The sequence below is a fragment of the Heliangelus exortis genome, chromosome 1 (assembly GCF_036169615.1).
Source record: "Heliangelus exortis chromosome 1, bHelExo1.hap1, whole genome shotgun sequence".
Lineage (NCBI taxonomy): Eukaryota > Metazoa > Chordata > Aves > Apodiformes > Trochilidae > Heliangelus > Heliangelus exortis.
The window spans coordinates 183,318,160-183,341,337 of NC_092422.1; the positions used below are offsets into that span (position 1 = coordinate 183,318,160).

Genomic DNA, 23,178 nt, shown 5'->3' on the forward strand with positions numbered 1-23,178 from the left:
TGAGACAAGATAGATTGCTGTGCGGTGGTAAAAAGCTGATAGATTTGTTTCTATATTGTATTTATGTTGTACCTTTTTATTCTGTCTGGACTCTCTCACAGGCTGTTGACTGAATGTATTCCATGCTTGAGACTGCATTTTTGGTGTTAAATAATTGTCGATAGCTGCTTTTCAGTAAACTTGGTGTTTTAAATATATTCAGATCTTGTCTTAGTTGGTCTGATACTAGACCAACTGATGCTGGAGTCAGAACTCCTAATCAAATGTTTATTATTTCTTGTTATTTGTTAGAGGATTGTAAATATCCCACATACTTCCACCCAAAAAATAAAAAAAAACCAAAAACAAAAAAACCAAAAACCAGAAGCACTGACAGTACAAAAGAGCTTTTCAGTGGCTAACCTTTTAATGGGCTGTGGTTAGCCATATTGTTAAAAGGGTTAGTTTAAGTTGGTTCAGCCTCTGATGCCTTTTGTGTATGGCTTCCTCTCTAGGAATCTGCCAGAAATAATTGAGACAGCCTGAAAATACTCTGTCTACTAAATACTTATTTGGTTAGATCCAACTTTAGAGAAATACTCTTAGGTATCTAAGATAATTATCTCCTCTGAAATAATTTCTTCCTTAACAAAAATTGTTTCGTGTTCCTTTTGGGGTTTTTTTTGCACTTAAATTCCAACCATCAATACTAATAGAGCAATTGAAATGGATCAGTTTATTATATGACAGTGAAATAGATCCAAGTCAGGAGAGGCCATTAGATCACTGTATCTGACCTCTGCAACTTGACATTATTTCAGCTTGAGTATTTTACCCTCAAGAGATGTGCCACAATCAGGACCACAATCCAGATACATACACGTCAGAGAACTGGCAGAGTGAAATATGCCCTTTCAAGCAATCTGGAGCAAGAGTAAGGTGAAATCCTATAAAAATTAATGCTATTGATCATTGAGAAGTGTTCCAGTCAAGGGACTAATCTGCCAGTCATTCTCTATGGCTTGAAGAGGAAAAGATGGGAAATCCTTTTCCCTTAGCATTTGTCTGATGTTTGGTAAGAATCTGTGAAGCCCATTGTACATAGGAGAAAAATACTGTTTCTTATCTTCTGTAGGCAGAGGGTCCTAAGTTTGAGAATAGATTTAATTACTGTACCACAGACCTGCAGGTGGTATGAGCATGTAGAAAGCAAAGCAGAGGTGCTTGTTTTCTCAAAAGCTGTAAGAGAAGATTTCTGGAATACATTATTTCCCAGATATAGAGACATGAAATATAAGAAGACCCACTAAAACTGTATTACTCCACATTTTACTTCTTCTCACCTGTTATTCACTACTGCTGTACACTTTCTCAGGAAACATGTTTTTTACATGCCCTTCAGAAGTATTTCATTGTGCACTCTTTTTAGAATCTCTTACTTTCTGAAGAAATGTTCCTTGGTAAGTAAAGAAATACTAGAGAGTTAAAAAATAATCTTCTATTTTCACTTACCCTTAATTTTCTCTGCAATAATTAGAAGTTGTTTTGTCTGGTTAGTTGAGTAGTAGTTAAAATGAACTAGAGGAGACAGGAAGCAAGAAAGTAGCTGGAGATAGAGTTGAGGATAATCAGTGGTTATAGTAGGCTTATCAGTGGGAAAAAAGGACAATTCTGATTTCCAAAGATTAAAGCATGTAGCTTTTATTGAATTTTATGGTAAGCCTTTATGTTATTTGTCTTAATCCAGCGTCATCACAAGCAGCAATGTGTCATCAGAATTAATGACACTTATTCTTTTCTTTGTTTTGCCTTTTTTGTATCACCCCAAAGAGAGGTGGGTACTCTTTTTACCTTTTCTCAATCCATGGCTCATCTTTTCAGTTTGGCTTCAGGATGCTGCTGTTTGCCTCCTCCTTCCCAGCTGTTCACTGGAAGATTCAGGGATGAAGCCAATTCATTTGCTTTCCTACTTTATTACCAAAAATGGCAAAATTTTGCCAATGTTGTCATTTTCCCATTTCAATAATAGATAATAAAGTTGCACGTGGGAATTTTTGCATATCTTCAATTTTTTTGAGTGTGGGTGTAATACTATTTCAGGCTATTACTCTGAAATGCTAAAACATGAAAGACTGTGTTGGGGTTTTTTTCTGCCCATAATAACCAATATTTTTAGCTTATTTCTGATTCATTTGAATCCAAGATAAGCTAACAGAGACACAGAAATAAATGGTCATGTGTATGCCCTGGGTTTCTTTCCTCTAAACTTGGGAGGGCAAAGTGTTTGAGACACTTGCTGTGTGGAGAAGAGGGGGAAAAACATCCCAGACTTCTGGGGAACATGTGATTTTTCTTTTTGCATTTAACTAGAGAAGGAAGTTTCTTCACATCAGCTGTAATTGAGTTTGATAGGAAGTAGTTGATATCTGTGGAGGACAAATTCTATTGAATGTAAAGACCATTAAATACTTCAGAATCATACAATACTTTGGGTTGGAAAGGGCCTCTAGAGGCCATCTAGTCCAACCCCCTGCAGTAAGGAGGAACATACTCAACCAGATGAAGTTTCTCAGAGTTTTGTCAAGCCTCACCTTGAATATCTTGAGTCAGGAATAGCATGGCCACCAGGAGCAGAGAGGTGATCGTGCCTCTGTACTCTGCACTGGTGAGGCCTTACCTCAAATATTGTGTTCAGTTTTGGCCCCATTACTACAAGAAGGACTTTGGGATGCTGGAAGGTGTCCAGAGGAGAGCCCCCAAGCTGGTGAGGGGCCTAGAGAACAAGTCATATGAGGAGCTGCTGAGGGAAGTGGGCATGTTTAGTTTGGAAAAGAGGAGCCTGAGGAGAGACCTCATTGCCCTCCACAGCTACATGAAAGGAGGCTGTAGGGAGGTGCATGTTGGCTTCTTCTCCCAAGTGAATAATGACAGGACCAAAGGAAATAGTTTGAAGTTGCAGCAGGGGAGGTTTAAATTAGATATTAGGAAGAATCTCTTTACTGAAAGAGTGGTCAGGTACTGGAACGGTCTGGCCAGAGAGGTGGTTGAGTCACAATCCCTGGAGGTATTTAGTGTAGAAGTGGCACTGCAGGGCATGCTCTAGTGGCTGACATTGTAGGGGTTTTTTGGGGGGGGTTTTTTTGGTTGGTTGGTTGTGTCAAGAATTCCTGCAAATATACTTAAGATCTCCAAGAGCTAAGGGATGTTTTTGTAGAGTAGATCAAATTTGATTTAAAAAATTGAAAACAAACAAGCAAACAAATATTAACTCACATATCCATTAATTTACCTTATGTTGTTAGTTTTTTAAGGCAGAAAAAACTAATTTTTTTCTTTGCCATCTGTAATGGGAGCTTATTGTAATATAGGTAAACCCACTGTCCACTGAGGATGCTCTCCTGCAAAACTGCAATGCTAACATTTTGACAGATAGCAAAGCAGTTTTTCCTGCTAGAGTCAGGGTGCAGATGCGTGTGGGGACTTCAGATAGACAGGGATAATACCTGTGTTGTGGAGGGTGGACATGCAATGGCAGGGTTTTCAGGATTTATTCTTTCTTCCAACAGCTTTGCTAAAATGCATTGGATACCATGTAAAAATACTAAAATGTCACAAGAATATACAATACAAGAAGAAGACTAAGTTCCTGACTGAAAGTTCAAAGATTTAACCTTTGTTTCTAGTACTTCTCAGCTACCACAGTTTTAGAGGTTATCTAGTTTGGGCTTCAAAAAAGGGACTGGGTACTAGAAGAGGATAAGTAACTTATTATGTCCTGGAAAAGGGAAATACTCCTCTAGGACTTTCATAAGGTGATCAGAAGAGAATGTTCTTCCATGGGATATTCCACCTCAACATTGTTCTTTACGTTACATATTTTAAGCAGCTATCTATGTGCTAAGGATGAGTTACTGCATTGTCAATCAGCCTTCAGTTTGTGAGCCATTTGTAGCCCCTCAGGACCCAGATCTGTTATTTGCTGAGAACTCACTGCCTTCCAGGCCCTGTGGTGATGGTAGCTGCTTCCTATGGGTGGTGTGTTTCATGATGGTCTCTAGTGCTTCCCTGATACATTACAGTGCACAGGGTTTTAAATCATGTTGCATGGGCAAACACAGACACATACTCACACCCTTTCTTGGTGTCCCAGACCTGCCTGGTAACAGTGCATGCCCTGAGTCTACTTCATGGTCAGCTAAGATTTCTCAAGCTGCCAAACCAGCTTAGTTCCCTTCTGTTGAAGAGGGATCAGTTTAGTGGATGGGGGTGTAAAAGGTGGGGGTCTGATATTTTTCTGAAATACTTTGACTTGTGGCATTTTTCAAATTCCAAGTGAGGTAGTATAATCTCCATGAAAGTGCTGTAAGATTAATGCAGTACAGATAGGGAAGCCATACACAGTGTTGATTCCCTTCTGAAATGAAAGAATGTATCAAGTGAGTTTCTGCAGGGATTTGCACCAACTCTAGCACTGCTGAGTGCTTGCATTAAGGATCTCGATGATGGAGAACAGAATATATTTATTAAATATACAGACTGCACCTATCTAAGAAGGATTAAGAGGTTTTGTAACGCCAGAGTTAGAATTCAGAATGACTTCAAAAAAATAGGATGCTGCTGAAAAGGAATAAGTGCAAGGAACTGCATGAGGACGAAGGGAAGAAAAGCATGGATATATATTGGAAGCAACTGTGTGGATAGCAGAACTGCAGAAAGGAATTTTGAGGTTATAATTGATCACAGGCTGAATGTCAGCCATGTCAAACAGATATAGAGGAGAAAAATATTGTTCTGGGGGATGTAAACAAAAGTGTAAGTTGTTAAACGTGGGGTAATCCTTGTGCACTACTCAGACCTGTGGGTTCTAGTAGTGAATTCACAGTGTCAAGAAGGATGTGGACCTGTGTAAACTAGACTTATATATAACTGCTAGACAAACTTCTGCTAGATATTTGTATTTTAACTGAATATACAGTTGTTTTAGAGACAAGAGAGTGAACTTGAACTGCTTCTTAGCATCTTTCCAATATGTGTGTTAAATTTAGTAGCTTCTTGGAAAAATTAGGTGACATGATGTCCTGGAACTGACACCTGAACAGATCTCCCATTCCCTGATTTCAGTGGTTGTGCATGTATGAGATAGCTCACCAAATCTCCAGCAAGTGTCACGTCTCTGGCACACACCATGCCACCAGCATGTGTGCTGTACTCTTCTTGTAAAGCAGGGAACATGGCCTTTAGCCCTCTTCTGCACCTGTAAAAAGGCAAGTGGCCCACCCAGCTAGAAAGACTGGGCATCCCTGGAGTTGCTTTATGATTTACACATGACATGACACTCAGATTTTTCATGGATTTAAAGTTTCACCTATGGAAAATACTTGCTACTGTAAACAAAGTGAATTACCTTGCTGACAGTTCAATACTGCATTTCATTTGTTAAGTTTGTGAGTCTGGCTAACTGCTTGATGTGGGTGCAAGGACATTTAATACCAGCAGTTTGCTCTCTCGTTTGTAGGCCAGCAGCATGCTTTTGGGGTGGCAAGGAAAAAAAAAAAAAAAAAAAAAAAAAAAAGAGAGGAAATCTCTGTGGTTGGTCAGAATGCTGAAAATGAGCATACCCTTTTTTGGGTAACAGTTACCTGGAGCTCTCTTACCTGCAAGTTACCTGGCTAGTGATAAGCAAACCACAAGAGAAATCAAGACATTGTTTGTGTAGGATAGAAGATGAAGAAAATTTTAAAAAGAACTAATAAATTAAAACTGGCAATGAAAAAACATGTAGGGTTTTAAATTAAGTAAACAAAAATGTAAAAGTAATTGCTGTTTTAACTGATCAAATGTGTATTTTGTAGGGCATTTGTTAACTAGAGCAGAGAAGAATTTCTCTCTTGACAACAGAGAATGGTATGGGAGAAATGGACGCTTTTGATGAGTGCTGTAGAGATAGAAACTTGAATAATTGATTTTCCTAGGTAAATATATATGTTTCAGTAATGCTAGTCCTCCAGAAATATAGGCAAATCTCTGTTTTTAAACTTAGAGTTGGTATGTAATAAAGCTTTGAAATTCAAGCATGAGGTTTTGAAATACAGTGCATACATTTGTGGTTTGCTGGGACTCCGTGCATGTTTAAAGAATGTGCTGCACACATTGTTAGGAATAATCAGAGAAACTCTGCTGGGCTTTTGAGGGGTAATGTTCTCCTAAGATACTACAAATAATTTGAAGGGAGGCAGTCAGGAATTTGTCTCAAAATATTTGTGCTTTACTCACCACACCCACTCACCTAATATGTGATTCTGTTGCAAATATTGTGTGCATATGTAGAGAGTCATGTACAGAAAGGGTAGACTATAGCTCACTTCTTAGCAGTTTAAATCCATGCTGTGGATAGATCATTTTTGTGTAAAGTAGTTAACACGTTTAACCTAAGAGGTTGTCAGTTTCTGTATCAGAGATTGTTTCTTGAAAATGAGAAATACTGGAAATAGTGAAGATGGACACAGTACTTCTGTAGGCTGGGTGGAACTGCAGAGCTTTAGCAGTAAGCCACAGTGTAAATTTATAAATTTATATATAAAAATTTATATATTTGTAAATTAATTTATAAATTTATCTTAACTTGTTTAGTTTGTGACAGTATTATAGGTGTATGTGACATTCTCATGATCCAGATGAGCACAGTATTACATGCTGAAGATGATTTTCTGGGAATCCCTCTAGACTTCTATTAAATAAAAAATTTAATCGAATTTCGATCATCAGATATTTTGGCAAAAGTCCATGATTCAAATGACATTTTGGTCACTATTCAGCACGTCTGGCTGATGAGAAAAAATAAGACTAGGGTTTTTTTACATTTATCTTGGTACTTAGAGGTATGAGTGCTAAAAGGGCTTGGCACTAAGGCTTGGCACTAGATGATCTTTTTACAAACTTATTATTTACCCATGTTGACAAGTCAACTCCTTTGTGTTAGAGGTTGGAGCTACTTTATAAAGATGGTATTGGCCCAAGGCATGTGATAGTCATGGGGCAAAGGGAAGAATAACTGGAGTGTGGTGTGGATAGTGTATTTGGGAAGTTGTGAGTTAAGCTGCTTTTCTAATTTAGGCCTCAATGACTTGCTAAAATTCACATCTTAAACTGCTGAGTCTAAACTCCAGCCAATGCATTATTTTTTTTCTCTTTATAACTTCAAAGCAGACTTAAGCCAATGAAAGATTTGCTGTTTCAGACTCTTCATTAACTGTTCTGCTATTATTTCTTACTGAAGATTTCACATGTATGTAACTGGTTTTAAAAATTAGCTTGCCCATACTCTGGTGACTTAAACCTGCAAAGGGGGAAAGGGCAGCAAAGAGCATCTTTCAGTATTGCTTCCTTTCTGCTGCAGCTCTGGCTGTAATCCAAAGGCAATTTAGTTAGGCTTTTTTTTTCCCCCCCTTTTTTCATCACCCCTTTTTTTGCTACTCAAAATTATTTTTTAAAATAGAAATAGAGAAGGCAGAAGCAATGATTGCTGCAGGGAAGTACTATGGAAACCTGTCACGACAACAGTTTCAAATGAAAGTGAGTCTTCAGCTGTTTAAAAAGTCAAAGTATTTGTCAGATTCTAGTGTCAGGTTCCACCTCTAGAGGCAGAGTTGGAGAAGGAGGAAATATATAGTCAGGTAGTGAGAAGAAAATACTTAGTTTTGGTTTTCACTGGGAAAAAATGCATTTCTGGGCTCAGCATTATAATTACATATTCTGCAATTTTCTTATTATCTGGGACCTAAAATTGCCCAGCTATTTAATGTGTTATAATGCTGTGCTGCCAGTATTGTCCTATGTCCTTGACTGGACACATCTGCTATAAAGCTTTTAAGTGGTTCCAGCTCTTTGTTTTTAAAGAAAACATGGGCAGACACTTCCCTTCTTGGAAAGAGGTACTCACAAAGCTGAAAAGAATTTACTGGTGGTGCATATAGCATTACAGAAATATACCTTAAGCATGCATTTTGATTGTGGGTTATTTTTCATATTTTCCAGATAGAAAATGCAAAGCATGATGTGAATGCATATTAGATCTCAAGTCACAGTAGTTCTAGGTGCCCTTGCTAAAGGAAACACCATTGAATACATTTTGTTGTTATTAGTAAAGCAGACAGAAGATAAAAAATTACATGAATGTGGCACTGCTGGTAATGTTGTGATTGACAGGTTCCCTTTGCTTTTACAGTGTATTTTAGAAATTGGTGCCTGTTACAGCTCTGTGCTGATGCATAAGGCTGTAGACATATCTACATATACATGAATGTGAATGCTTTTGACTTAAAATAAATGTTTGAAAGGCCAGTGATTAATCAGTAAAATACAGTGTCCAATGGCACTACCTGTGGATGTTAAAAAAATGTTCAGTGAATTAAAATCCCGAAGTATTTTGTTGCTCTGCAGTCACTAAAGTTCCTTGGCATATTTCAGAGTGTTTGTTGGTCATGTTCATTGCTACTAGAAGTATTGGAAAGCAGTAAATAGAGAGTATGTAAAAGATCTATTTTTTTTTTAATTTAAAAAATGCTGCTTTTCTTAAAGGATTGTTAAGAAAAAGAAATAAAGACTTGGTAGAGAAGTTCTAAACTAGTAGATTAACCTCTTATATTGTTTAAATGTAGGAAAGTAGACTCTTAAAATTAAGAGAAGTTTTATTTTCCCATTTTGAGTGAATTTTTTTACTGCTGAGCTATGAAGCCTTAAAAATAATAAGTATGATGATAGTCTCTTTTGTCCTGTGAGATCCTGTGTGCACTTAGTAAAATATGTATACTGAATTAGAAACAGATTATGGGATTGTGCAGATTTTGTCTGCTTTCAGATGTGATACAGAAAGCTTTGTATCTCTTGGCCATTGTTCACTCATCCTATATAAAGGTAATTTAGGAAGCTTAATGCAATTGATTTCCAACTGTGACACAGTATTTTTGTCAAAGTAAAATTATTCACTGCTTCTAGCCCATGTAAATGGTTAATCAAAGTGGATTGACAGATTATGTGTCTGGGATTTTTTTTTTTTTTTTTTTTCCCTGTAGGTGTTTGTGACTCATAAATGCAGAATTAGACCAAAAATCTGTGACTGGATAATGGAGTATTTGGAAGTACTTTACTGCACTTGTCAGTACAGCACAACAAATAGCCTGCACTTTCCGGTGTTTATTTGTAAGGCTTTATTATTCTGTGGCCCTGCTAATCCCATCATTTTTGTTCCTGTTTTTATGACACTGCAAGAAAGTGGTTTATAAATAGTTTCTATAAATGAGTATTCCTGAAAATACATCTGATCTGAACAATATTTCTACATAGCTGTCTTTTATGGTAAAGTAATAGGTGAAAATTGAGAAGTCATTAATGTTTTATATCCCTTCACTCTGCTATGAATCATCACTTAGCTGTTTGCCAAAATCTTTATATTCTGTTTAGTGACAATTTTACATGAGAATCAGCTAGATAAATTTAAATACACTCCTGGTCCTTTTCTTTGAAGATTATTCTTGATGAATTTGGCCAGTTGCCAACAAGACATTAAAAATTCATCTTCCATTGTAGATGATGTTTTAAATACATGTTAACTTAGAGCTTGATAGTGCTTTTCAAAAAATAGGGGTAGCTTTACTGGTCAAAAATTTATAGATATTAAATAAATTCTAAGGAAGTAGCAGCTATGCATTGTTTTGTGTTAGGGGGGAAGAAAGTACACCTTACAAAGCTATCAGAAACAGACCTGTGTGGTGGATCTTCCCATAGAGATTAGTTATTCTGAAATATGAAACATTTAGTTTGGTTTCAGATCAATTAGTGAGTGTCATTTGTGATCCCCCCAAAATTATTCCTCATCGATTACCCGTCATGGAAACACAGGAATGTTTAGCAACACTGAGTTCAGCTTCCTTTGCAGGCAGAAATGATTTAAAATTAGAGGCTGCTGCATCGTCTGTTTCTGTGTTCTGGTTGTCCCATCTGTTTAGGTGGTTTCTCTGGAATGCAAAAGTGTCAAGCATTATGTCTTGGACAGCTCTGACCACATTGCAAAACTGAAACTGCATTAAGACAACACCTATAAGGTATCTGATTCTAGTGCTTTTAAGATAATTCATGCAAATATGGTAATTGATTCATCCATTCATATGCAGAGAGGCACGGACCACTGCTCTGAAGAGCTCAACTGTGAAAGGCTTTTGTAATACTTTGTAAGTAAAATAGGCTGTAGGGGGAGAACAGAGAAGACAGAGAATGAGGAAATTGGAAACTCAGCTTAGGAGCTGAAAGTAACTCCATAGAGAAAGAAGTTAATGGAAGGAGCTGCTAGGAGAACAAGACTATGGTGTGGCTGGAGGATGGATAAAGTAGAGCTTTGAAGTAAGGAAGTGGTGTTTGCCTTGCTACAGCTCAAGAAAGGTCAGCTAGGATTAGATACCAATGAAAATAGTTGATATGAGATTGGAATGAGAACCAAAGAGGTTTTCCTGTATCAAACATTGCAGTGCTTTAAAGGCATGGGTCTATTTTTATAGAATGAACTTAGCCAAAACTGAAATAACATAGTCTTCTTCCAGAGTCCATGTCCATTTGTATATTTTATACCAAATTGATTAAAATTACTTGTGATTTGCTTCAAATTCTCAAAGGTAAACAGTGTGCATGAAATTCTGCTAGGATTCCAGGGATGCAACTGAGCAGAGGATGACCCTGGCTTTGTCTAGATCCCTGTATAATCCATCCCAGTCCTTTTAATTGGTACTTTTGTGTATCTGTCTCTCTTCAGAACTAGGCTACACTGAGGTTCTTTCTCTCCAGATAAGATAGTATGTTATTGTTAAATGCCTCTCCCAGACTGTAATTCTATTTGTGGTTTGTACTGTTGACTGTTGATTGTTAACAGGTTCTGAAATAATGCAATTAGGGGATCCAAGAAAAACATGTAAAGCATTAATAAGCCACATCTGCATAGAGCAGAGTGAAAAATGTGGTTGACTAGGCATGATACTCATCTAAATAAGATAATTCATTTTGCCTTTGTCTCAGGTTAAAAATCTGCTCTTTCTCTTATTCTTCTGTGAAAAATGGGTGTTTCATCATGTTCTTGATCTGCTACTTGATGCCACATGAAATTCTGCATTATCATGTTTTTGGAGGTGTTCTTATGGTAACAGAAGACTTAAAGCTTTGGTTTATCTTGAAATGTCAAGAAGAACTCAATAGTATGTTGCATAGAAAAGAGAAAACTGGCATCAAAATGCTGCATTTCCTGGTTAATGAATGATACCCTTAATATCCTCTGTGAGGAACAAGTTACACACTTAAATGTTTATCCTTCTCCTCTTTTATCTCCCTTCTTTCCTACTGCCCACAGGAAATTTCTACTTTAGTGAAGGTTTCAAAACATTTACCAACTGATAACTGAAGTGAGGGGTGGGGATGGACTTCTTCAGTGGCAGAACTGGATCCCAAATGCATGTGCTAGCTGCAGGCAAAACTAGGCACAGCATTTCTTTTTCTTTAGATTACTTCAGATGACTTCAAAGGTCAAAAATGACTTTCTTTATAATAAATAAAGATTTTGTATATGTAATGTGTAATATAACTTTGAAATTTTCATTTTTAAAAGGACTACTAATTTATTTAAAAAAAAAAGAATATAGAAATTGCAAATTTATTTATTTAATGCAGCCTCTGTAACAGAAAGAGGTCAGTCTCGTCATGCTTCTCCCAGTGGACAAATTTATAAAAGGAGTTAGAAGACTGAGAGTACTGTCAGGGTGTGGGTAACACTGCCAACACTGAAGAGGTGTTGTTAGGTGTGTGCACAGACACTTGCTCTCTTTCCAGCTGGCCTCAGTGAAACTCAGTGAAAATGACTGCAAGATTCCATTGCTATGTTTTCCTGGAACTGTAAGTAGAACTAGGCAGGAAAACTGGAGCAGGAGAAAGATGTCTTCTGGCTTATTTGAACTATCTTCTCCCTGCCTTGCCAGGCCCTGAGCAGCCTACTCTGCTCAAAGTGGTGGTCACAGGGTGGACCCTCCTTTGAGCAGGGATGTGGGTTAGGTGATCTCTAGTGGTCCCTGCAAAACTCAGCTGGTCTGTGATTTTTCACCAAATTATCTGCAGGCTTGAAGTCTGCAGACCTGTAGGTGCCTGATACAAGGAATGTGAACATTGATTTCAGAAGAAAAAAAATGTTTTGAAATGTGATCCAGCAATTAATTTGTCATTCATGGAGGTCTGTAGTTGAATATAAAAATAATAACTGAAAAGATTTCAAATAAAGTAACTTTTCATTCCTTTTAAATACTTGAGGACACTTCAGGGTGGTTGGCAGTATGCACACAGATTTCAGAAATGAGACTGTCACTTGCATAGGTGATTCTTCTCATGTTGCAAAGACAAGCAGGAGAACAAGAAAACCCAGATGGCTTTTAGTAGATATTTAAATAATTTGGAGCATACCATTTAAAGGATATTTTGCTTGAAATTGGATTGGTTTTTGTCAACAGGCAAAAAAATGTTATAATCCTCTGGTAGCTAATTCCTATTCTTAATTGTTAAGACTGATTTAAACATAAAACCTGACATTTCTGTTTTCTAGTGGCTTTGTTCAAACATTTAGCAGAGTAAGGACATACATGAGGATATAGTGAGGTAGAAGAAAACATCTGATCACAAGCTTCTGTCCAAAAATCAGAATTAGTAATGAGATTTTGTGTCTTTATACTTCTGTGCTTCAGTAGTGGGACATGAGTTAGCAGATGCAAATCCAGATTGCACAAGGAAAAGCAACGTACAACAACCTGGCCCTCCTCTCTCTCATCTTCACCAGGAAATGATTGCTGTATTTTTAATAGAGAAGATACATCTTTAGATTAACTGGCCAACTGGCTCATTACTGATGAGGCCTTTAGAGATTGGTCAAGTTGTGTAAGACATGAGAGAATCATTTAAAGAAGCTTAATTTGGCTCAGGTGCCTCATTTTCCTCGTTGCCTGTAGTTTTCATCATTTTGTATGTTTCTACTCTGAATTTATACTCCTTCTATATTCAAGTACAGCATTGTAAAATAAAATTTGCAATTGTTACAGGCTAGTTGATCTGGATGATCTGTCCTCAGATGTGCCAGATACTTTCTCTGAAATTGCTGTCACATTGGTAGCCTAAGGCTTGGTAAACTTTAGAATATTGCTTTGTGTTTTATGAGATAATTCTTTACAACAGTTCCTGATGCCTTTCTGTTCCATTAGCTCTTATCCATCTGTTGCTTTGATTACACTATTACAGGGAATAAGTGTTTTGGCAAGCTGTTTAGCTCTGTTGAAAAATCTTGTTTCTTTGCTTTCTAGTATTTTATTGCTGCTTTTTCTTTTTTTTTTCTTTTTTTTTTTTTCTTTTCCTCTCTCTCAGCCTTTGTAGTATAATGCATCTTGTTATTTACTTGTTATTCTAAGAAGCAAAAGTCTGACCTAGTCTGAGGACATGATGATATTTATGGCTGTTTATGGCTATGCTTTATGGCTGTTGTCTTTTCCTGTGAAAGTCCTTCTACTAAAATAAGCTGTGTATTCCAGACATAGGCTGACAGAAGGTAGATATTATAACCTAACCATATGTAAATGTTTCACTTTGGGATTCTAGCCTCTTAAGGCTTAAAATCTGCTTCTCTAGAGTCTGGCCAATGTGTTATGTCCTTATTACCTTCTATCAAAAATTATAATATCTTAACCTTTCACTTCTCCCACCACTGCAAAGGTCAAAACAGGAAGAACTTGAAGATCATTAGAAAGAACTCTGTATGCTCTGGCTTTACATTGTCAATTTGACCTTTTTATTCATTGCTTAGGTTTTAAAGATGAACAGATAGATGGTGTGATAATGAACACAGAGATGTGCTAGCCCAAGTACGTTCATTTTTAGGAGCTGTGATATACCAATTAATTTTTTTTAAAGCATGCACTTTGGAAATGAAATAAAATATCATTTTTAGACTGCATCTGAGTTTCACTGGTATTTAGATTCTGCTTTTATTTTTTTTGTTAATTTTTCTTGCAATTAAAATATGGTTGGTTGCCAGACCACTCTTTTAGTGATACCTGGACAAATCCATAATTATGGATCTTTCTTCAGCTAAGCAACACATATTATTCTTTTTTGTACTGTGTTATTCTTTTAGTGCTTGTGTATGGGGCATGGCAAACATTTTACCACAGAGGAGGTAAGGATATGGCAGCACACTGACATCACAGCTGTTGAGTAATATGCATATGTACACACAGGCACATATATATTTATAGTAAAACTTTTCTGTTGTGTTTGTGCCACAGCCTTTCCTGAACAGGGTCATCTGATCTCTGTAGATTAAAAAGGGTTTTCAGTCAGAATCACTGACAGAATCGCTGTTCCACTTTTAGTAATCAAAACAGAAACATTCTTGTGTACATTAGTAGCTATGCAACATCATTTGTAAGTGATGGATTAGAGAAGTTTGACTTCACTCTATGTGGTGCTTCCAAACTGTCATTGAAAGAACATTTCCTACGAGAGCTGTTCAGATTATGTGGTGCAAGCTCTTATTAAATTTAACTGCCTGACAGTTAGTAATTAATTAGATTTCTAACACTACTTCTTTAAATACTTCTTGTAATTTTCACAGGTGGTATTGACCATAAATATTTTTTTTAACTAACAAATCTCAATTTTAGAAGGAAGTTGAGAGTCCACCTAGGTGAAAATCATACAGTATAGGGTCATATGGACACATTTGTACTGGATAAAGAAATAATGTCATTCCCTAAGAAAGCACTGGCTGAAGAAGAAAAGTTCACATGGTAGATCCCCTGCCCTGAGAAATTACAGTGTGAGTAGCACTTACTTTAGTTTTGCTTGTCATGCAGGTTTCTTAATTTTGTTTCAGCCTTATGGCTGAAAGGAATCTTCCTGTCCCCAGATTAGCTCAGTGTCACCACCACACTCCCTTGTAAGGAGAAGGCTTGCTCATTCAAGCTGTGTTTCTAACAATGAAAAGTAGTATTTCTTTTTATTTAGCCATGCTTTCAGAAGATAATTTTGATAACACTAGTGGCAGTCATAAATAAAAGACTATAATGTTGGACATTAGAAAATAATGGCAATGTTGGCAGTTGACAGAAAAAAATTACTCGGTTCGATCCTAGGACATATTTTTAAATAAGGAATGTGGTAGGTATTTAAGTCTCTAATGACATTTCTATCTAGTCTTTGCAGGGTTATCTCCAGAGGAAAAGAAGTGATCAAATGGGGTTCTGACCTGCAGAATGACTGTAAAGGTCATGCTGGACTAGACAGCATCTTCTGGATTAATGAGTCTAGTCATCTACTCTTGAAAACAACCACATTTTGTAGTTGTGAAAAAAACATTCATACTTAATTATTCCATGTCACTTATTTTAGTCCTTAAATGTGATGGTCTGCAGAACCAAATTGGATGGGATCAAATGAATTGAAAATTATGTTAGTAAAATGAACAGTTCTCAATGACAGAGAGAATGAACAAATGCATTTGGTATGAACATCCTTTCATAGTTGCTGGTGGATGAGTATCTATGTTTTGCTAAAACAAACTGGAACACCCGTGCCCTTTTCCAACTGGTGGCTAATACCACCCTTCTGAACAGGCTATTTAATGCATTGCTAATGGCTGCTGAGAAATCTTAAAAATTTGTGAAAGTTGCTTTCATGGTACAATTTGGTTATGAGCAAGTTGAATTTTTTTTTTCTGCACTGTTTTTCTTTGCCCCCTAATCTTGTGATTGCTATAACTTAATTACATGTGTACCAATATTTTTGGAATGCTAATTTATTGTGTAGAAGGGTATTTTCATGTAAGACACTACCAGGTGAGCAGCAGAATTGTGTCCTGCTGTTGCTCTAACTGCCCATACATTTTTATATAGTAAAAGTAGCCTCCTTTGGGTTTGGTAAAAACTGCTACCTTTTCATTTTCAGAAGAAGACATAAAAGGACATATTTTCCTTTAAAAAGGAACATAGGGTCTTACAGACAGAGAGGTTCTAGAGAGTACACTTGCAAATTGCTAAGTGTAATTGCCTGCAGTGGCAGTCAATTAGATTACAAAATACTGCTAATAAACTCATTAAATTCCACCTCAAAAATAGTTGTATTATTTTCTTTATTGGTCCTGTTGGATAGCTCTTCTGAACATTATTTTCTGCTGTGTTTCCATTTTCCACTGTAAATCACTTCTGTAGTCAGTTTTACTTTGAACGCATGCTTTTGATTTGTTAAAAACCGTGACAATCTTTTGAATCTCAGAAGTGTTTATCTTTAGCTTTCTCAAAAAGAGGAAAATATTAGGGGTAAGTTCTTATAAATAAAGTCTGTTGGTCTGCTGATAGTGGCAAACTTTGCAGTACTGATTCTCCAATTTTGAGATGTGTATGCAAGCATGAAAGTACAAGTGTTTTTCTTCCCGCTATCCAGCATTTTTTTCCATGTGATAATTTTTTGTCCTTAGAGATGCCTCCTTTTTTAAAAAAACATATTGTCTAAACCTAGAAACTAGCTGTGCATGTAAGATGTAACTCTCTTAGGATTAGTGATAAACCAACAACAGATTTTATATAGCCTGACTGAGGAATATAAAACAAACTGTTTTTCACAAGAGAAAAAAACTACATATGAAACAAACAAAAATTATATTTGATTGTACATTGGGAGGGTTTTAATATATCTCTAATTGTTATACAAGATGAACACATGAGCTAGAAGGTCTCTGCCAGTGGCCATGTTCATAGTTTAAATTCAATAAGAAGTAGGCCACCTGATTTATCTTTGTTCTATTCTGATTTTAACTTTGCTATTAGATTTGGAAAATATTTTGAGTGAATAGTAGGTTTCCATAATGATGCTTTGGATATTATCTAACTGTTCCTAACATAGGGATGAGTTGCTTGACTACTTTTGAATTGAAAAAAGATTTTTTTCAAAACATAGCTCAGTTTGTTGGAGAGCATTTTTGTGCCTGTATTGCCTGTTTGTCAGGAAAGTCAGTATCTGACCACTGGGTTATTCAAGGTAGTGCCTTGCTCACATTTTGATGATATTCAATTTTTTTTGTTAGTTCATATGTGAACAATTACTAGAAGCTGACTGAAAACTGTCTGAATGCTCTTACTGTAGTAGTAAGGTATTGATTTTATATTACTGACTTGCTGCCTGACTTGAGGAAGATAGAAACCTTCCAGTACAAGAAGGGGGCCTACAGGAAAGCTGGGGTGAGGCTTTTCACCAGAGTGCAGTGACAAGACAAGGGGTAATGATTTTAAACTGAAAGAGATTTTTGTTAGATATTAGGGAAAATTCTTCCCCATGAGGGTAGTAAAATACTGGAATAGATTGCCTAGGGAGATTGTTGATGCCCCCTTCCTGGAATTGTTTAAGGCCAGGTTCAGCGAAGCTTTCTGCAACCTGGTCTAGTGGGAGGTGTCCCTGCCCATGCACAGGAGTTGAATCTTGGTGATCTTTAAGGTCCCTTCCAACCCAAACCACTCTATGGTTCTATGAAGATGGAGCAGAGTTGTACTGGTCTTGCAGTAGACCTCATTAATGGTGGTGGCTACTACTCCTGTAGCCACGAGCAGGAAGAGTGCAATGGTTCAAGGTCTCACTGCCAGAGAGTCTAAAGTGAAGTTTCTACTGGGACATGCCTGTGGTCTCAGATACCTCTCAGATGCTTCTCTCCATCCTGGGTGCCAGGATTTCTGCCAGGCCATGTTCTTTACTTCTGGCAGAAGTCACAAAGAAAAATTACAAAGGACTGCTTCTCTAATCTGTGTATGATCAACTGATCGCCCCCTCCACTAATTGTCTGAGAACACTAAATAAAAAAGCAGTCTTTAGTGTATGGATGACAGTGCTTAGTTTCCAAAGGCAGTAATTTGAGGCTTTTCTCTTGCTAAATAGCACCCATGCCAGTGTTTAGTGTTACTCAGTGGAATTATCAGATTTAGTCTTAATCAAAGATCTCTTAAACAGCAAACCTGAATAGTTTTTGGATAGTTTTCACTCTCCTGTATTTTGGAAAAGCTCTGAACAATACAGACACTTGAGCATTTTTTTCCTTTTTACTTTGGAAATGATCAGTACACTTCTTTGAATTCTTAATTCTGCTGTGAGAAAGACATAGTTATTGTCAGTGTTAGAAACAGAAATGTACAAGTGTAGGGTTAAATTCCGCACTAGGCAGGAGTATGGGCTTGACCTGCTTGTTCTTGGTTAGTTTTCTTTTTTTAAGCCTCTATCACAATTAAATGTTTGACACTTAAAAGTCTGTATTGTAGCAGGTACCATGTGTTAAAACAGTATTACTTGCTACGTCATAGCTGAATATAGCTGTACTGTAACTAATCTTAGAATGATTGGGTCACTGGTAACCCAGCCCAGGTTAGATATTGCCAGCAGTGCTTCCAGGTACTTTTTTGTCATTCTTCTTATTCAGAGGATAGCACCAAGGGAAGCTAAGCAAGGCATTGCTAAGCAATCAAAGGAAAACAGTTCTCTCCTTTACCCTCACTTCTCTGTTTTGCAGTAAGGATGCCAGTTATTTAATGTTAAATGAAATTAATTAGCAGACTGAACTTAAAAATGAACTTGCTCAGCAAAATGATACCTCAACGTGGATAAAAATCTCCCTATAGTACATTTAAGGATAATTATTTTTTAAAATCTTCTTTCTCTAGAATCCTACTCAAGTGGGAACTGCTCTTCAGGTTTTCCATAACCTTGGGACTTTAAAGGATACCATTGCTAATGTGGTAGATGGGTACTGCACAGTCCTGGAGGAGAACATAAAAAATGCTTTGGATATCAAAGTATTGACCCAGCCATCTCAAACTCTTCCCAGAGGTATGATACTTGTTTAACAGAGAATGATAACTGATTTTGTGACAGAAGTACAGCATGGTGTCAGGTGGAAGAAACTCTGACATCCAGGGCTGTTATAGGAATGTTTCCCTGCTTGCTTTAACCAATAGAGGATGGGAGTAGGCATGTCTCAGAAGTCATCTGACAACCCCACAGTTGGGTTTGTCTGTTATTACTGGTCTCAGAACTTTTCCTTTATTTCCCACCCAGCCTCTTTTTCCTCTTTTTCTCTAGAAAAATGTCCTCATAAGTTTAAAATTTGCAACATTGTCTGTATATTTTAATTTTCACATATGAAAACTGAAATGTTCTGCTGTGTGTTTTCAAAAAAACATTTAGGTGGTCCTGGTAGAGCTGCAATGCCAACACCTGGTAATACAGCAGCTTTTCGAGCAGCCCTCTGGACAAACATGGAGAAACTCATGGATCAGATCTGTGCAGCTTGTGGACAGGTACTCAGCAGCTAATTCCTGTTTGCCTAATCATGCAATTTTGCAGTTATGATATTAGATGTCACTTTTCCTCTCAATACATTCTTTATTACAGGTGCAGCATTTGCAGAAAGTATTAACAAAGAAAAGAGATCCTGTGTCACATGTCTGCTTCATAGAGGAAATAGTTAAGGTAAAGTTCCAATTTAGCTGAGTGTGTTGAAAATGTGATGAGGGAATGCTTTTGCTTACAATTTTACAGTCCCATAAAAATTTTGCAATTAAATTAATGGGAAAGTGTTGAAAGTCAAACCAACATTGAAAGCTATATTTATGGTCTGTGTGTTACACCTGTAGGGTATAAATGTGTTCTTTTTTACCATAATTTCTCTTGTTTTCTTTAAAGGGATCTGATAGGGTACCACTCTCAGTTTTTATTACTTATCATTAATGTCGTTCCATAAAATACCATGTGATTTCAATAATTAATTAAGCCTTTTAGTGTGCATAGGAATATGTCTCTTCATCTAACAGTTTCAGCCATCTGTTTCTCTACTTCTTGGCGGTTTCTTCTTTGAAAAAATAATCATGGCTGTTCTTTTGAATACCTATTCTTTTCTATGGAGTTGCATTGTTTTCTATTCATATTTGGAATAATTTGATTAATGGTCTTCTTTAGTCTTATGAACAGAATTACTGAAGCTATTTCATCTAGCTTAGTAGATGACAAGAAACAAAAAACAAAAGATGTGTTTATGCAGACATCTCTTTTTCCAAGTATATGGCTGGATTTTTAATTTACATGAATTTAATTTTTGAAATATGTTGGGGGATCTCTTCATATGCAAATGTGGTCTTCTCAATACTGAAAGCGAATAATGAAGGTTAAATGCAGCATTTAAATTTATCTGTCTGTTAAAACCATCTCCAAAAAATGTTGCACAGAACATTGCTTTCCTGTGAGGCACCTCAAGCTTCTCTTTCTGTGTTGTAAAAAAAACAAAAAAAATTTTTTTTATTTTTAAATGTACTGTATTTTCTTCATTAAAAAGTTTGATCTGGCAAAAAAGATCTGTTGCTGCCTGGGTGGAGCCTCTCAGTAAGTAGGTCAGCGTGTTCAAGGAGAAACATGGAAACCTAAAGACAGAGAGAGGAGCTCTGGAAGACTGGGGAAGAGTTTAGATGGAAAGTGAGCTTAAATGAATGAGCTTTCAATGTTCATGTGTGGCTTCCACCCTGAGCCTGTGCTTTTTACTTTCAGCTTCCCTCCTGTTGCAGCACTTTGCAAGGGAATTGGAGTTTGTGCAGTTGTCGATCATTACAATAGAGGGAAACCAAAGGATGTCTTTTATCATCCTGGAGAATAAATGAACAGGGAAAATGAATCTCAACAGAAACTGAATGCAGAGCAAGGAAAAACTCATTAGAAAATAAAATAGAAGAGTTGTCATGCTAGGCACGTTCCATGATATCTCTGATCTCCCTTTGCTCCCTTTGACTTCATACTGCAGGATTGCATCTAAGGAACAACCTGTATTTCACAAATAAAATCACCTATTTGTTTCTCCACAGTTACTACTCATCCAGTTAGTGTGCTCTCCAACATGTGTCTTGGAATAGTGGAAGACCAAGCTGGACAGTTGTCATTCTCAGTGAGGCAGTTACAGAGTAGTGTTCAGAGCATCATCCTTGTCTGATGCTGCCAGAACTCTCTCAGCCTGATGTGGTACCACTGCCAGCACTAATGCCTTATTTTCTTCTTACCTGAGATGGTTCAGTGTAGCACAGTGTTTTTCTTGGCCGTTCTCACAGTTATGCCATTTGTTATAGCATCCCTTGAAAAGGTATGGCACCAGCCTGCAGGTGGGTGAAGTCACACCAAGCAGTAGATCTGTTGTTTGGACTAATCCAGCCAAGTACTAGATGCTGCTGAATTCAGGAGTTTATGTACAGATGGCTGTATGGGAGAGTATGAATTGTGAACACTGAAAATAGATATAAGAAACTGGTCTTTTGCCATTCACTGATGAAGATTCCATCTTGTATTAATCAAAACTGAACCAGCATACTTTCCTCAGCAAGTGATCTGGAAAGGGATAAAAGTTGTATTTTCTTTGTTGTATTTGATTTCATTAACAAACTGAGCAAATGAACAAAACAAACTAAAGGTACTAGCATGATACCCATTTGCTAGGGCAGCATGCCCATGCCAGAAGATAGGAAAACGAATCATCCACTCTACAGTCTGTGCACTAATTACTGTTACTGATGTCAACATTATTATTATTACAGTCATCTTCTGCAGCAGCTGCAGTATGGCTTTGCCTTTCCATCTGTTTCTTTGTTTTGATTACTGCAGTGCAAGTAGCATCCTAGGAAGCAGAAGAGAGGAGACCCAGCCTTTTTAAAATACAAGTCCTTTAATAGCAAGGAAGCTATGTACTTTTTTTATTTTTACTTTTTAAAAATCATTTTCTGGCTTTACATTGGGGTTTTATTGTGTCTTTCTCTTCACAGATAGCATTTTTCCCCAGTTTTGTATTATGATCTCAAACATGTGCTTTCTATCCTTCTAATTACCTGTTGCCATAATAATATTTAGTACTATTATACCATGTTGTATCAACAATGTAGTTTTAAAAACACTAACTACTTAATTAAAGGAGTTTTAAAAACGATTCTCTGTTAAAAAAAAATAAAATCTGACATATAAAGAATCTGAGGCATAGAATTTGTCAAATGTATGAATTCTGGAGTTCAACAGCAGGGCAATGACAACACATCTTTTCTACAGTGTGTTTATTCTTACAGAAATAACTTCCAATTTTTCCTACGATTGATGTGACCAAGAGTTAAGTGACAAACCCAGGCTTGCATGAGTATAATGGAAGAATCTGGAGTTTAAATTTGTAATGCACTTTTTTTTTTATTCCCTTCCTCTGCAGATCTTGACTTTGGTATTTTTCCTTTGCTACAATATGAAATGAGGGCAAAGGATTTTGAAACTAATTCAGAATTCATTACATTGTGATGTCTCGTTTGGGGAAAAAGGAATAGGGATTTAATTGTATACATTTTTAAAAAAGGTAGGGTTGTTGTTTTAATAATGTTGAGGGTAAAAATTCAAATTACAAATAAGGTTTAAGTAATGAAAAAATTGTTATTTTTGTTCGCCCAATGACTGGTTATTTATATCCCTTCTTTCAATTGCTTAATTCCCTTTCAGAGAGCTAATAGGTTATTCCAGTTTACTCTGCTTTATTGCTTCTCTCTTTCAATGCGTAGTGACTAATCCTGCCTCAGCTGTTGTAATACCTAAACCACAATTGACTTCAGTGTAAGTCACAGCAGAACATATCTTTCTGTGACAGCCAGCTTCCTAATTAGAGATAAGAATCCCTCTAAGCCCCTTGTAAAAGAGTTGAAAATGATCTCTGATCCTCATCTATTTTTGGGTCCTTCACTCCTACAGAGGCATCAGGGAACAGTTCTGCAAAGTGAGAAGCAGCCTTAAAGGCAGCAACTTATTCTGCAGGGGGGAATTGGGGTGGTCAATAGGAAGGGTGAGCTGGGGTCTCTCTGCTGGGCGAAGGATATTTTCTGTGAGAGGGCAGATCAGCCCTTGCTCGCCTTTGATCTGCTGATGTCCTGCTCGTTAGCAGCCGAGGCACACTGCAAACCCTCTCATTTACGTAAGCCTCTGGGTAAAAAAGTCAGCTGAGAGTTGAAGGGAGTGTTACTGTGTACTTCGTGGAGGGCTCTTATCATTGCCTCTCCTGATGAACGTTTGGTGAGTAAGCAGGCATTTTCTTGAGTTGTC

At 37.0% G+C, this 23,178-nt stretch overlaps 1 protein-coding gene across 1 annotated transcript in view; it reads left to right on the forward strand.

Moving 5' to 3' along the window:
• Positions 1-23,178, forward strand: part of COG5 (component of oligomeric golgi complex 5) — a 167,404-nt gene that overhangs the window by 86,638 nt on the left and 57,588 nt on the right. Inside the window, exons 8-10 of the mRNA XM_071733913.1 lie at positions 18,744-18,909; positions 19,267-19,379; positions 19,474-19,551. Of these exons, the coding sequence (XP_071590014.1) occupies positions 18,744-18,909; positions 19,267-19,379; positions 19,474-19,551 (357 nt within the window). The remainder of the gene's footprint in view (positions 1-18,743; positions 18,910-19,266; positions 19,380-19,473; positions 19,552-23,178) is intronic.